The sequence below is a fragment of the Heloderma suspectum genome, chromosome 1 (assembly GCF_057233095.1).
Source record: "Heloderma suspectum isolate Gila_16-S chromosome 1, 16-S_ref, whole genome shotgun sequence".
Taxonomy (NCBI): domain Eukaryota; kingdom Metazoa; phylum Chordata; class Lepidosauria; order Squamata; family Helodermatidae; genus Heloderma; species Heloderma suspectum.
The window spans coordinates 217,276,808-217,291,873 of NC_139458.1; the positions used below are offsets into that span (position 1 = coordinate 217,276,808).

General features: G+C 43.6%; 1 protein-coding gene across 1 annotated transcript in view; it reads right to left on the minus strand.

Moving 5' to 3' along the window:
• The window catches only part of ERBB4 (erb-b2 receptor tyrosine kinase 4), a 719,874-nt gene that overhangs the window by 218,460 nt on the left and 486,348 nt on the right, over positions 1-15,066 (minus strand). The window contains exons 14-16 of the mRNA XM_084807761.1: positions 14,197-14,290; positions 11,122-11,276; positions 5,687-5,761 (exon numbers count right to left, since the gene is read on the minus strand). Coding sequence (XP_084663887.1) covers positions 5,687-5,761; positions 11,122-11,276; positions 14,197-14,290 — 324 coding nt within the window. The remainder of the gene's footprint in view (positions 1-5,686; positions 5,762-11,121; positions 11,277-14,196; positions 14,291-15,066) is intronic.

Sequence of the window (15,066 nt, forward strand, 5' to 3'; positions counted from 1 at the left end):
CTCCTGCAATGCAGTTCGTGGATTACTGAGTTAATTTCTCCAACACAGCAGAAGTTTTTCTTTGTCAAGGACTGCTGTTGGAAAATACATGTTTTTTTTTTCCATTGTAGCTATTCCCAATCCAAAGACACATTTTTAGTTTAAGATCACAAATACATTTTACTTCCCCTCTTTAAATAATTTGAATGGTGGATTTCTCTCTCCCCCCCTACCCTTTTCCTTTTACAGGATGGCATATATATATATATATATATATATATATATATATATACCGTCCAATAGCCAAAACTCTCTGGGCAGTTCACAAAAATAAAAACCAGAAATTATCATATAAATAACTGGAACATATGGAAAACTTTAATCCATGCAGAAGAACATGGTGTTATAAAATGAAGTTGACTATGAACATTCTGAGTTTATTAATGGCAAGTTTCCCCTTTCCTATCATGTATTCCATGCTGCTGAGTTACTGTGAAATTATAATGAAATCATACTGTGAAGGGGGTATCAAACACAAGCAGGAAAAGGTTTCACTGCTGTACAAAGGATTTGCCGTTAATTAGCTCTTCTATACATACACAGTCAACAGAAAAGAAAAGCCTGATATTTGTAAAGGGATGAGTCGAAAGGAAAAATGTGCTTTTGTTCAATTGGAAGAAAAGGATGAAGAGAGTTAATATCCGCACACTGCTTCATGCACCATCTCTCTGTGGGGAAGACTTGGCTAATTAGCTCCTGTTAGTTAAAAGGGGAAATGTGAAAATAAGAAGGACCTTCATTTAGGGTGTAAATCAATACGGGGATCAGATTATTCAAGGAAATATTAAAACACTGTTTCCCCACGCTGATTACATCTGCCACATTATGATTGTTCATCTACCAGTAAAACAGAAAATTGTTCCCTTTAGTTTATAGGGTTCTTTTGCTCTTAATTACACCTTGAATGCTTACTGAGAAAGTTGAAATGCTAGCAATGTTTTCTCTAATACAATCATGAGCTGCTGGATAGGCCAGCTTGGTTTTGAATATTGCACCACAGTTTGAATATTGTAGCACATGCAATTTGTCATGCTTCTGGCTCAAGGTCTCTTATTTGAGTGCTCTGTAGAAGCACAAGCAAGGAAATGAACCAGAGAATTCCAAGGGCTTACCATAACATAAGCATCACTTACTTATTATCTCTATAAATCCCATATGGCTGGTATCAGGGCTGTACCTCAGGAGCAGAGCACAAACATTCCCAGAAGTTCCCAAATATGGCATCTTGGCATATTTGGCATCTCCTGTGACAAAGGATCACAGGGGACCAATCTTTCTCTGAGGCCTTGCAAGTAGTGCAGGCCTCAGGGAAAGGGGCCAGTGTCCAGGGCCCTGCAGCCCCCCCCCCACAAATAACCACCCAGAGAGTGGCAAGTGATAGAGCCACAACAAGCAGCTCCAGTGTCAGCACCTGGACTGACATAAATATGGCAAGGCCCACTGGGGCTGATACTGTTTGCCGTGGCATCCTTTTGTCTTATAATATTTTTTTTCAGTCACGGGAGAACTGGCTGGGCATGTACATGGATGGATACAGATGCTCTTTTTTCTTACTTTAAAAATACATTATCCTTTTCGACAACAAAATGGTGCTTATTCCCAAGCGAAGGTGTTCAGTCAGTGTAAGGACAGCAAAAGCAGTCTCCATTTTATTTCAGTAATCACAATGGCACTATGATTTAAGGGAGTTTAAAATGTGAAACTGCTCATGCACAGACTTTCTTTTTTAAACCAAGCTTGGCACACAGTTTTTATTTTTTGTATTTTTTGCTGTAACTTGTCAGGAATTTAGAAGCAGTTGTGAAGCGTGGAATGGGGGAGGGGGCGAGAAAAGAAATGTTTGTTGTGTGCTTCTCAACTGAAGTAATACGCGGGGTGTGTTTGTGTGTGTGTCTCTATTTGGCCTATGGGCAGTATCCACGGTGACATGAGCACTAACGTAAAATACATTGCGCTACCATAAGGGACCTCTATGTATTTATTTAAAACATTTCTTGGCTGCCTTTCAGGGCAGAAGCCCTCCCAAGGTGGCTTACAGCAGTAAAATACATAAAAACAGTTACAATATTAAAAGCGATAAAAACATAAAAACAATAAAAAACAACAACAAAATCCAACAGTGAAACCAGCAACACTAATGGCTTCAAGCACAATACCAATAGCGTCAGCTGGCATGAGGCGTTTTCTGGGGGAATCCTATGGTGCCATCTAACACTATTGGCATTGCGCTAGAGGTCCCTTACGCTAGTGCAATGTAATTTATGTTAGCGCTTGTGTCACACTGGATTCTGCCCCTTAAGTCTAAAATTACCTAACTGCACTACTGCCTTGCAGAGTTCCTGCCAATTAGAGTAGACAGTACCGGCTAGATGGACCAGTGGTCTGGCTCGATATATTCATATATCAAGCTTCATAAGACTTCTAATTGTGTAGATACCTTTATTGTGTACTCAAGTGTGTGTGTGTGTGTGTGGGGGGGCAAATTGTTTTTAATAAGAAACACTACAGATAGGCTCTATATAGCAGAGACATTCCAGTCCATTTTTTAAAAAAAATCTTCCCTTTATCTTGACCACTCAGGACCAAACCACAGCTCCATCAGTTGTCATGGCTGATCTCATTTTCCCCTGAGCAATGCTAGCTGTGTAAGGCTGGTCATCTGAATCACCAGCTGCAACCACAAGCAGGAATTGGGCTTGCCATCACTCAACCTGCCTGGGAGGTCTATAGCAGTGTGAAAAGTAGTTGCTGGTTCTCTCGCGGCAAATAGTTTCACCGTTTAACATCAGCAGGACGTGGAAAAGGAGTGCAGCCTACCAAGTGTTGGCTTGCTCCTTCCCTCTTGGATAATGACACTGAGCAGGACTGGGTTGACCAGCCAGATGCATGAAATAATAAATGCCTCCTTATGACAAGAAGTGTTATTGATGGAGGAGGTGATTGTGAGACAAAGAGAGAAGGTGGTTTGATTGCTGAAACTCCAGCAATTTGAAAATCCCAGCCTACACTGCTATACAGTGTTCAGGCAACTCAGTTCTAGTTTCCTCATCATGGTCTTCAGAGACTGAGTGGTAATACAGCTCTTTCCCAATACAATTAAAAACACTCATTCAAGAAACTACCATAAGTACAATGCAAAATCTTGAGACAGCTAGATGGGTGGCTGGCAACAACAGTGAGCAGGCTGTAACCCATCTGCCAGCTCACAGAAGTTCTGCCAACTAAGTTTGGCACAGGATCCATGCTCTCTCCTCTTCTTCCTGGCATGTGCTTCCTATGCTGATTTTAGAGTTGATGATCCTATTCCTTGCCAATTACCCTGTGCTAGGGGATTTTCAACTGGCAAGAACCGAGTTACAACTGGCTTCTTAGTGTTGCTAGAGAGCAAGACAATTAAGAGATTTTTCATGTCCATGTTATGCACCAAATCTCTCTCTATATATACATCAGTGTATAATTATGATGCAATTAGAAGCTAAATGGTTTCAGTCCTGCAGAAAGCTTTAAATGGACAACTATATGTTTGCCTGATTCTAAAAACAGGAGGATCTAACGTGATGAGACTTTATGGGATTGGGATCTCCCTCTAAAATCAAGAAAACCAAAGTGATCAATTCTAACTAGCAATGCAGGATAGCAGCAACATTTTGGACACCTCAAAGAGCTTTACAACCTGATTCTATGCATGTTTGCTCAGATGCAAGCCCTAATGTGTGCAATTATAGGATATATTCCTATTGCATAGGATTGCAGGTCTAAGCAATTATGTTCACTTATGTTATCACCATCCCTTCCACCCCTGGTTTAACTTTGCTCTGTTTCCTATATCTGCTGTCCCTGTCTCCAAAACAGGATACGCCTCTGTGTCAGGAGTGAAATATCTAGTCGCGCAATGTCTTGGGCTGAAATACATTTGTTACTGATGCTGGATTAAAGAACCTTGTGCAGGGATGTCTGTGAACACATGCACCTCTTAATGAGGTTCCTGTGCAAGCACAGGATGAGTTATTGGGTTGAAAGAAATATCTTTGAAAAATACAAGTCCATGTGGCTTTTTGCTGATTTACATTGCTTAGGCAACAGTAGGGATGTCAGAGAATTCCGCCACAGATCTTGGTGAGGCCGAATGCCAGTGCATTCCGCCCCCCCAAATCTGTGGCGGAACAGCCTGCCACCCCCCTGCTCCCCTGCAGATCCCCCTCGGGACGAGACTTACCTGGGGTGGATGTTCTGGGTGGCGGCTACGGCAGCGGCGGCTGGTCTTCCGACTGGCTGCCGCCACCACCATTTGCAGTCTGGATGTGTGTTTTCTTTTTTACAGAGACGTGATAGGCTACGTAAAGATTTACGTAGCCTATCACGGCTGGGTTAAAAAAAAAACCGCGTACGCAAATGGTGGCGGCTACAGCCACCGCCATTTGCGTTCCTTATTTTTGGCCATCTTAGTCTATGTAAATATTTACATAGACTATTACAGCAAAAATAAAGGGGAATGCAAATAGCGTAGTGGGCGCTATTTGCGTTCCCCTTTATTTTTGCCGTAATAGTCTACGTAAATATTTACGTAGACTAAGACGGCCAAAAATAAGGAATGCAAATGGCAGCGGCTGTAGCCGCCACGGAGCACAGCCGGCCATTCGAGGATTCCAGGGGGGAGGAACGGATCGCCTCCCCCCCCTTGAGGATACCGGGGGGAGGGACGGAACGCCTCCCCCCCCATAAACATAATCCGCGGAAAGGTAAGTGACTTTCGTACATCCCTAGGCAACAGTGAAACCTTGACTCAGGACTACAATATGTGACTAGAATTGCTACATATATTTTTAGTCACATTTCTGTTTTGGTAGACTCAATCTACCGCATCAATATCACACAGCTACAAGCTTAGAAATTATTAGTTAAATAAATAAACTGGCAACACTAAAACATTTTAAGAAGCACACATTTCAGCTAGATATTTATATTACTTTTCTGCTTAAAAGACAAGCAATAGAGAACTAGCTACAACACTTTATGAGGTGAAGCTGGTTTAAAGGAAAAGAAAGTTGAACAGTTGTGTTTTAGGTTAGAAAAGAATGCTTGAACCAGGAGGTCATATTAACCAGTCCGAATTGCTGGAGAGGGAGACACATCATCAGTGAACACTGTCTATTCTTTTCAGAATGAAAAACGTGCCTTAATTACCCAGAAAAGACCAACTAGATTTTTCAATTAAACAGACTAATTTAGAATACTAGAATTTACTTTTTAAACTGGAAATATTTACTTAACAAACTTATACTGTTTTTTGCTGCCTTTCTCCCTGCAATAATCCTGAGAATAAGAATTCTCTTACAGACCCCTAACCTCCCTCACAGAACTACAAGATTTCCTGTGACATCCGTGCCTATGGTGAAGACAGGCCCTCAGTGTACTGAATCTTTTGAAGCACCAATGCATGTGGCTGCAGTCCTGTGTTCAGTTATGCATGCTTTGTTTCATTTAATTCAGTGGGCCTTTGCACTCTGAGTAAATTGTGCATGCAGCTGCAGACAAGGACTATACTGCATGCAGTTTCCAGTTCACCAAACTGGTTAGTGTGACTCTCCTGTTCTGTATAAACTGAAAAAGGACAAGAAAAACAAAAAGGAGGGATGGCAGATGTTACCTAGCGTGTTGTAGCAAAGTGGACTGGCGTGTCCACGGATAGTAAATGCAGTCATGACTAGTGGGGCCTCTACACCTGCAGGCAATTACAGAACAGAAAATATCATTCACCATTCACAGGGGCCATGCACACACAAGCGCCTTTGCCCACACATGGAACATGGAAGGTGTGGCAAGAGGGGCAAGTGCTTGGCAAGTACCTATCCATGAAACCAGTGCAGTCCTCCAGGCGTGGGCCTAGGCACCTGCAGCACATCCAGGTGAAAGGAGGTGGGGAAAGAGAGAGAAAACAGGCGTTAGACATTTTATCGACAGAAAAAATGATCTCCGCTCTGCCTTGGGCTGAGACAGTCACTTATAATTTTCAGAGTTACCTAGTTGTCATGAAATTTCGCTGCTCAGAAATTTTTCAATGCAAGAAGATACAAACAGCAGAGAACAAAATGAGGCAATGCCCTCCGAGATGTAACCACTCTGACACACATTGTGTTTCTTGAGTTACTTACCCCAGAATTGTTGTTTGTGGAGTTGCAGAAGTGACTCAAGACAAGTTTCACTTGGTAGGTGAGGGACCTACCCATGCTTTCCCCCTCACATCAGTTATTTAATACATTTGATGGAGCAAGGCAGTCATTAGTGATTGTGTACTGCTTTAAAAGACAACAAGTGACATGATTCCTCCCCCCAGTTTTGGCTCTCCTCCCTCCCTCCCACTGAAGTGCCCATATGACACACACCTGCTGGTGTTCAGGAGGGCCCTCCAACCCCCTGGGAAGGCTTGGAGGGTACAGGGAGCTCCAGGGGGAAGGAATGGAAGAGAAGACTAGTTCTGCAAGCCACCTTTTGCTTGCACAGCCACTGGACATACAACCCTCCTTCTTCTATTTTAAAACTTATTGTGATACATTTTTTGAGCTGAAAACTGAATCGGGATATTTGGGAAGTGTGAACGTTAAGCTGAAACTAAGTTCTGATCGGCCGGGCACATTAGTTCGATAAGTGGAGCCAGCTCCAGGGATGAGGGGGCCCTGGGCAAACTAGCCACAACAAGCCAATCCCTCTAGCAGACTGGGCTCCATCATGATGGGCTTACCAGGTATGCGAGGGGGGGGGGTGGCTGTCCAGTGGCAAGCATCCAGCACTGTTGACTGGAGCACCACTCCTGTGCAGCTGGCCACCATTTTGATTTGCTCAGAATTTAAGGCTGTATACACAGTCTTGCGTTCTGCCTGAAACGAAATAGCATCTGGCCCGTGGCCTGCTTCTGTCAGGCAGGCAGCCCACCGGACAGCCTGGGAGCAAATGTGGCAGTGGAGCAAGTGTAGATGGAAGCACTGGGCCTGTGCAGCTGGCCATACAGATGCCATACAGATATATGGAGTTGCATTCTGGGGAGATTAAAATGGCAGCAGGGACAGGTTCAGCTGTATGGGACGGGTGCTCCTGTTTCGCTCAGGCAAAGAAGGGGGAAGTCCTTAATGTTAGAGCCCCAGCATTTGCCAGAGCCTGCCAGGTTCTGGTGCTGGGTCTGCCAACAAGTGTTGACCAGACCAGGTCAGTTTACTTTGGAATTCAGAAAGATTAAATTCCTCAAGCATCTCTACTTAGAAGTCATTGGTCTGGTTTAACTGACATAATTCCTACAGTGGATACATATCAAAGAACAGACCTCATTAGAAGGCTGTATGGGATTGCTGTGGCATTGCAGCACTGCACTTTTTTTGACAGGTATTTTTTCCATACTGCTTCTCTTAGTTTTATTTCAGTAGTCACTCTACCACAGAGGATTAAAGATACGCTACATGGTGTAGCATTTTGATTTTTCACAACCATTCCTATTCTGGGCCAAATATCAAAGCAGACATCACATTTCTATCACTGCTCCTTTTATGTCCACTTGAAGAGTCCTGTACAAGGAGGGAGGAAACCTATAATGCCTATTTCTATTAGACAACCATGATGCTGGAGAATTAGAAATCAGAAAATGAAAAAGGGGCAGTTTTGCTGGTGTTTTAGAGTAGGTGGATAGCAGAGAAAGTTGGCAAATCTACTGTTAATGCTGTCATTTTTCATGGCTTGGCAGTCCCAAGAAATATGAAATGTGATTTTTGGGCGGGCGGGGGAGGGCTAGCAAAGCAAAGATTTTTCTGTAGTAAAAGCAGCAGCACTAGGGGGTTGGTTCCTTATGCTTCCTTACATACAAGGCTGCCATGTGCATTTGTCTCATTCTCCATAGCCTCAGCAGTTCCAGCAAAAGAAACAATTCATGATATAACATATTGAAGAATATTACCTTTGCCTGGAGCAATTTTCCCCCCTTGGCCATCAGATCATAAGGACTGGATTCAAACCCACCAAAAGCTTTGGCCAACATTGTTTACTGGCTCTACTCCTGTGTTTAACATGCAGAAATTTAGTGGGTGAAGTCCTGCCAGGTGAGAAAAACCTTAACTGTTAAATTTCTACATATCCATTCATTGTTTAAAGGCACAAGAGCAGAACCAGTACAGTTCCAGGAACCTACATTTGTAATTGGATAAGGAATAAAGTTTGCATGGTACTATTTGTGTTAAAATATAGCACTTCATTTGAGTTATGGAAACATCTTCTAATTGAAATCTTTCCCTCTCTGTTGTTTCTTCCCCATAGTACTCCCACTTTTCTTATTATATGACTCAAGAACTGAAAGGGCCACATGGAAGGTGCCTCTACAACAGATTCTGGCACTGTCTCTGCAATCTTAGTTTCATTTCCCTAATGGCTCTATTGTAATTAGATTTGCAAAAACAGCAAAAGGTCTCGTTTTGAATGGCAACAGCTGTTGACATCAACATTTTATTGAATAATTTACTGGTTTAATTTTAGCTGCAAAACAATACGCCCTCTTGTGAATTATTATTTTACAGGATGAAGATGATTTGATTGTTGCTGTTGTTGTTGTTGTTGCTGTTGTCATCATCTCTTGCTCTTGGTTGGGCATAGCCCAACTGTCTCATTGCGGAGTAACCATTTTTAACTGAAGTGACCCGTATTAAATGTTCATAACTCACATTACTTCATCTGTTGTACTGCCAGGTTTCTTTATTATTATGCTACATATTCTGCATGCTAAACACTAACATTTGAAAATGCTCTGATTTAGAGCCTGGCTATATGTTATACTCACCACATGAAAAGGAGCCAAGCCAGGCTCTGACTGTCGAGAATTCTGAAGGCTCCTCTGGAGCCTGGCAGAGAAAGCTGCAAGGGGTTGTGGAGCTACTGGTCACCTTTCTCTGACAGCTGTTTATCTTTGCTTACCTCATCTCTTCCCTTAGAGTCAGGACTCAGGAGTGGGAGGGACAAGCTGATGAGGAAAGCAGAATGGATGGAGAAAGGCAGCCAGTGACTGTACAAGCTCTTCTAGCTTTCTCTGCCTGTATGTGGGAGAAGCGGGGATTTTCAAGTTCTACCGTTGTGCATGTTCCATCAAACTTCTAGGAGGCTTGCTTCTGCTGTGTCTGTGTATATCAGTGCAAAACAAAGCAAGCAGGCAAGCAAGCAACATCTTCCTAATAAAGGGTCTGTTACTGTGCTGCATCCAGGAGCCATCTATGGAATGCACAGACATAAGATCTACAACCTTTGCATTTTTTTTAAGCACAAGTTTGTTCTGTCCCGTTTCTGCAATGTTTTTTTTTTTTTTTTTTGGTTAAAACGTCCATACAAAAGTCCCTACAGATTTTGGTCCACGTTCTGCTAATGTATACATTTTTGTGTGCATACAAAAAGGCATGCATTAGAAAAAATGCATATATTAGAAGAAATGCATACATTAGTAGAAATGTGTACAACAGTAGGCATATAAAAAGCATACATTCGCAGAACTGCATTCAAAAATGCATACATTTGTATGATTTTTTTATTGGAGAACTGCATCACAGAATTCTGAAAAGCTCCATTGGTATATTAGTTTGGGAAGTGCAGAGCCGCTCAGTTTTCAGGAAAATACAAACCAAATTAAGTCTCCCCCCCCGCCTCCCAGGAGAAGTCTTCAGCGAACTCACTAGTCAGAGTCTGGAGATATCTTAATTCAGGTTATTTTCAGGTGTGTCCTAGGAAAATTGTGGCATCCCGAATCAAACCAAACCAAGCTTCTAGGCACTGGGAGAACTATTTATATAACAGTGTCAAATATATATAGACACTGAGCAATGCTGCTTTCCAGCTAAACCCAGATAATACCTTGGTTAGATGCTGCTAAAAGAGGATGAAGATCAGGGGAGCAATGGTTCAGTCAGCAAGCCCAGTCAGCTTGAGCTAGGCCATGATGATTTTTAAAAAAATGGTTCATTCAGAAAGTGATCTTACAAAGTGACCTGATTCTTTAACCGTAAGCATTATCCTTTGAAAAGCATTCCATTGAAGACTTCTGGAAGTGGGTACTTTATTTTTAACAGTGCCCCATGGCATCTGCTCTGTGAACATTAATGCTGAAACACGGTACTCAGAACCAAAGAAAAGGCTCTTAAATAAATATGAATGAGATTCTGTACCCATGCCAGCTTTCATGTTAAGAACTATTGGGGATGCTTCCGCACAAGTGTGCACCATCAGAAGGGGCATTCATAGAAAACAAGAGCCATTCTAATAGGTTTAGAGGAGTAGTGTTAAACACAAGTCATTGGAACATAATAACTGAAACGGAAATGTAATCACAGATGCCTAAATCAAAACCTGAGAAGATTATGCTGTTTTTCAGATAGAGATAGGGAATATTTTTCATCAGCCAAACTATTTTGGTCACACTTTATTAAACTGATATCTGCATTGCTGTGGCTTAACAAGGAAAAATAGTGCATGAATACACACTTCAGTGAAGCACATCATCTTTATAAGTTTTTATAACATCTCAAAGATGAGAGACATTCTAACCAAAATCGACATTTTTGATTTTGCACCATCAATGTACTCGCTATTTCACACAGTAACATGAGCATGAATATGGGCCTCACCCATATAACCCATATGAGGTTATATTTTAAAAATATCATTTGAACATACATATGCACAGAGGGAGAGAGAAGTGTACATACCTACTACATGCATACACACACACACACACACACAGTCTATCACTCTGTGGGATGATCCAATAAGGCACTTTTAAGCCTCATTGTAAGCACTTCTCTCAATGACAATGGGTCTCAGAGTGCTTAACTTAGCCTGGGCCCTATATATATATTAAACATATGCATACAGACACACACAGAGACATGTTGGTTATAAAATCTCATTTGTAAACAATGTTTCAGACTAATCAGAAATTAATCTGGGGAAGCAAGTTGGGCAGGCGACTGTATATTTGCTGATCTTAAAATATATAACATGTATCAACGCTTTTCTAACACTGGTAAATATAGGCAAAGGACATTGATTTAAATTATACAAGCTTACCCTTGCGTGCAGTTTGGATGGCAAGAGTGGCATTCACGGTTCTCATCGGCGTATTTGAAAATGAAGCTGTTCGTCCCTTGTACACCATCAGGACACTTTTCCACACAATTGGGGCCATCCTTAAAATGGAAGCATTTGGTGCAATGGTCTGCTCCCTAAGTAGAAGGAAAGAACGTGCAGTGTGTTCACATCTCCCTCTCACTTTGGAGCTCCCCAACAGCTCTTGGTAATATACCAGATGTAGTAGCCTCAGATATTTTGGAGCACAGTTGCAATATGATCTCTTGGCTTCTCCATCGGGTTAACACAGTTTTTACTGTTGTCTTTTATTGCTCACCCAGAAGCCCTTGAGAATATTTTTTAAATTGTTGCAAGAGCAGAACATGACCATTTGCAACCAATTTGGCACAGGCCGCCAGGAAGATACAGCACCAGTGATTGAGTGTCTTCACTGGCTTCCTTTTGCTTCCCAAGACTCTCATTTTGACCTAAGAAGTGCTAACCCAACTTGGATTCAGAGATCTTCCCCGGAGGCAGCATAGTTTTTGCAAGGAATTCATGTTTCCTGGAACTCAAAGCAAAATATTATATTGCTGGGAAGGGATGGATGAAAGTCACTTACCTGATCCTGAAGCTTGCTTCGCGGTGGGGGGGAGGCGCTCCATCCCTCCCCCCGAAATTCTGGGGGGGGAGGCACCCCGTCCCTCCCCGCCGAAATTCTGGCCGGGGGAGAGGCACCCCATCCCTCCCCGCTGAAATTCTGGCCAGGGGGGAGTGCCCCGCCTCTCCGGCCGCGAAAGTTCTTCTCCTGCCAGGACGCAAATGGTGGCGGCCATAGCCACCGCCATTTGCGTCCCTGGCCTGCAGTCAGCCGTGATAGGCTACGTAAATCTTTACGTAGCCTATCATGGCTGACTTTGAAGGAAAAAAAAAAAGCGTATGCAGCAAATGGCGGCGCCCATGGGCGCCGCCATTTGCATTCCTTATTCTGGCACGGGTAGTCTACGTAAATATTTACGTAGACTACGGCGAAAATAAGGGCAACGCTTATTTTTGCCGTAGTCTACATAAATATTTACCCATCGGCACCGCCATTTCCATACGCGCTTTTTTCCCCCCAAAGTCAGCCGTGATAGGCTACGTAAAGATTTATGTAGCCTATCACGGTGTTTTTTGAAAATCTAGCCATGATAGGCTACGTAAATCTTTACGTAGTCTATCATGTTTGTTGTTTTGTTGTTTTTTTTACTTGGAAATGGCGGCGGTGGCAGCCAGTCGGAAGACCGGCTGCCGCCGCCGCTGCCAAACCGCCGCTGAACCGCCGCTGGGAGCCGCCGCCGCCAGGGACATTCGCTGAAGGTAAGTCCCATCCTGGGGGGTGGCGAGGGGCTGGTGGACCGTTTCTCCACCAATTTTGGGGGGCCGAATGCGTTGGCGTTCGGCCTCCTGGAGATTCGTGGAGAAATTCTCCGACATCCCTAGAAAGCGCAAGACTTCTCGTGTGTCTATTCTAGGGGTGCACGAAAGTCACTTACCTGGTCTCGCAGCTTTTCGCAGTGGGGGGGAGGCGCTTCGCTGCTCCCCCCGTGAAGTTCAGGCCGGGGGGGGAGGCTTCCCGCCTCGCCCGGCCAAAATTCAGGCTGGGGGGGATGCTTCCCGCCTCGCCCGGCCGAAATTCAGGCTGGGGAGGAGGCGCCTCGCCTCACCCGGCCGCGAAATTAAAAGTTAAAAAAAAACCACACCGCTCCCGTGATAGGCTATGTGACGATTAACGTAGCCTATCACGGCTAGATCTGCAAAGTCAGCCATGATAGGCTACGTAAATTGTCACGTAGTGTATCACGGGTGACTTAAAAAAAAAAAAAAGCGTGTACGCAAATGGCGGCCCCCATAGGGAGCCGCCATTCGCGTTCCTTATTTGGTCGCTGTAGTCTACATAAATCTTTACGTAGACTACGGCGAAAATAAGGGCAACGCAAATAGCGTTGCCCTTATTTTCGCCGTAGTCTACGTAATCTTTACGTATTGTAAAGTACAATACAAATATTGTAAATATTGTAAAGTACAATATTTACGTATTGTAAATAATGGGGCCGCCATTAGCCGTAGGGTTTTTTTTTTTTTAAGTCACCCGTGATAGGCTAAGTGACGATTTACGTAGCCTATTACGGCTGACTTTGCAAATCTAGCCGTGATAGGCTGTGTTAATCGTCACGTAGCCTATCACGGGGGCGTTTTTTTTTTTTTTATTGGAATGGCGGCGGCGGCAGCCGGTCGAAAGACCGGCTGCTGCTCCCGCCCCGGACGAAGACCCGACAAACTGCTGGCCGGACCCGCCGCCGGGAGGGACATTCGGCAAAGGTAAGTCCCATCCCGGGGGGGGCGGGGGGCGGAGGGTGCGGAGAATTTCTCCTCGAAACTTGTTCGGGGGGCCGAACACGTTGGCGTTCGGCCCCCCGAAGTTTCGGGAGAAATTCTCCGCCATCCCTAGACTCAATTCTAGTGTTGCAAGTGCTGCATAAAATGTGACATGAGAGTATCAAAGGCACTAGCTGGATAGTAAATGTGACTTAAGAAATGAGAAGTAACTTTGCTTTCCTTCCATGCCATTCTGTGAATAATTTTAAATTTAGTTTTTTCTCCAACCCTTCCTTAAAAAACAGCACACATGCCCCCTTTTATCCTCATAACAACCCGGTGAAGTAGGTTAGGTTAAGAGATAATGACTGGTTCAAGGTTACCCATAACTGGTCAGTGATTTGAACCTGAGCCTCCCCAATCCAAGTTTGACATGCTACCCACTATACCGGAAGTAGAGAACCCGGTGCCCTCCAGATGTCTTGGAGTACAACTCCCATAAGCCCCATCTAGCATGCTCAAGGATTATGGGAGTTGTAGTCCAGATCATTTGGAGGGCACCAGATTACTTACCCTTGCACAGTACCATGCAGACTCTATTTTTTTTCTGATTTCTTTAAACAAATTAAATATCTTTTCTTGATGTGCATTTTCTCCAGTATGCCTTTAGCAGCAGTCCATTATGCTGTAATCCTGCTGTATCTAAATTGTACTCACCGGTCCCCTACATGTGATCCTGTTGTTATCCATCTTCTCACACTGAGGGTCACATTCCACACAGACAGAGCCATTTGCAAACTCCCTGTATTCCCTGGGGAAATAATAGTCAGGTTAGGTTAGGCAGGTCCTGGCCTGGGAACTCAGGTGACATGGAAGAACCAGAAAGTATAAAGAGTTTCAGGTCTGGTGATATCCTCAATCTACGCAAATTGTTGCTGGGGGTTAGTGTTGACGCAGTCACTGGGCAGGTTCAATTTCTGACTTGAATACTGTTGTTCTGCTAGTGAGGACACTTATCCCACAGAACCCACCTTCTCTCCGATTCTGTCCTATGAAGGGGAAAAATATTGGTGGCTGGATATTCAAACTCTTGCACAAGCTAGCCAGGAATTTAAGAATGGGAATGCACATCCTATAGAAAACAATGTGCAACATCCGCCTTTGGGTGCACATTTACGTTTTGCTCACTGTTCCTAAAAGCAAGGGTATTGAGACACTTCATGCAGTTTTTGTCGGTATCCAATACTCCGAGTGTGCAAAAGCAGAGAGCTCTATGGGGAAAATGGGACAAGTTTCATGCATTCCCAGGAGGCTGCAAATGTCATGATGAAATTGATGTCCAATCATCTATCTTCCACCAGGATGGTCTCTGTCTCCCAGAGCTACAACTCTCACAACTTTCTCATTACACTTTTAACTGCTCTCGCAAGTTTTTCCTTTGTGCAGGGGAAAAAAGTATTCTCCAAATGCTGCATACACAGAATTACTTCTGAGTCAGAAATAAGAAAGACAGGGCTGCTATTTCTAGAGCCTCATAAATCACATGTTTGGAACCTGAAACGGTCACCAGGGCCCCATCTGCGTTGA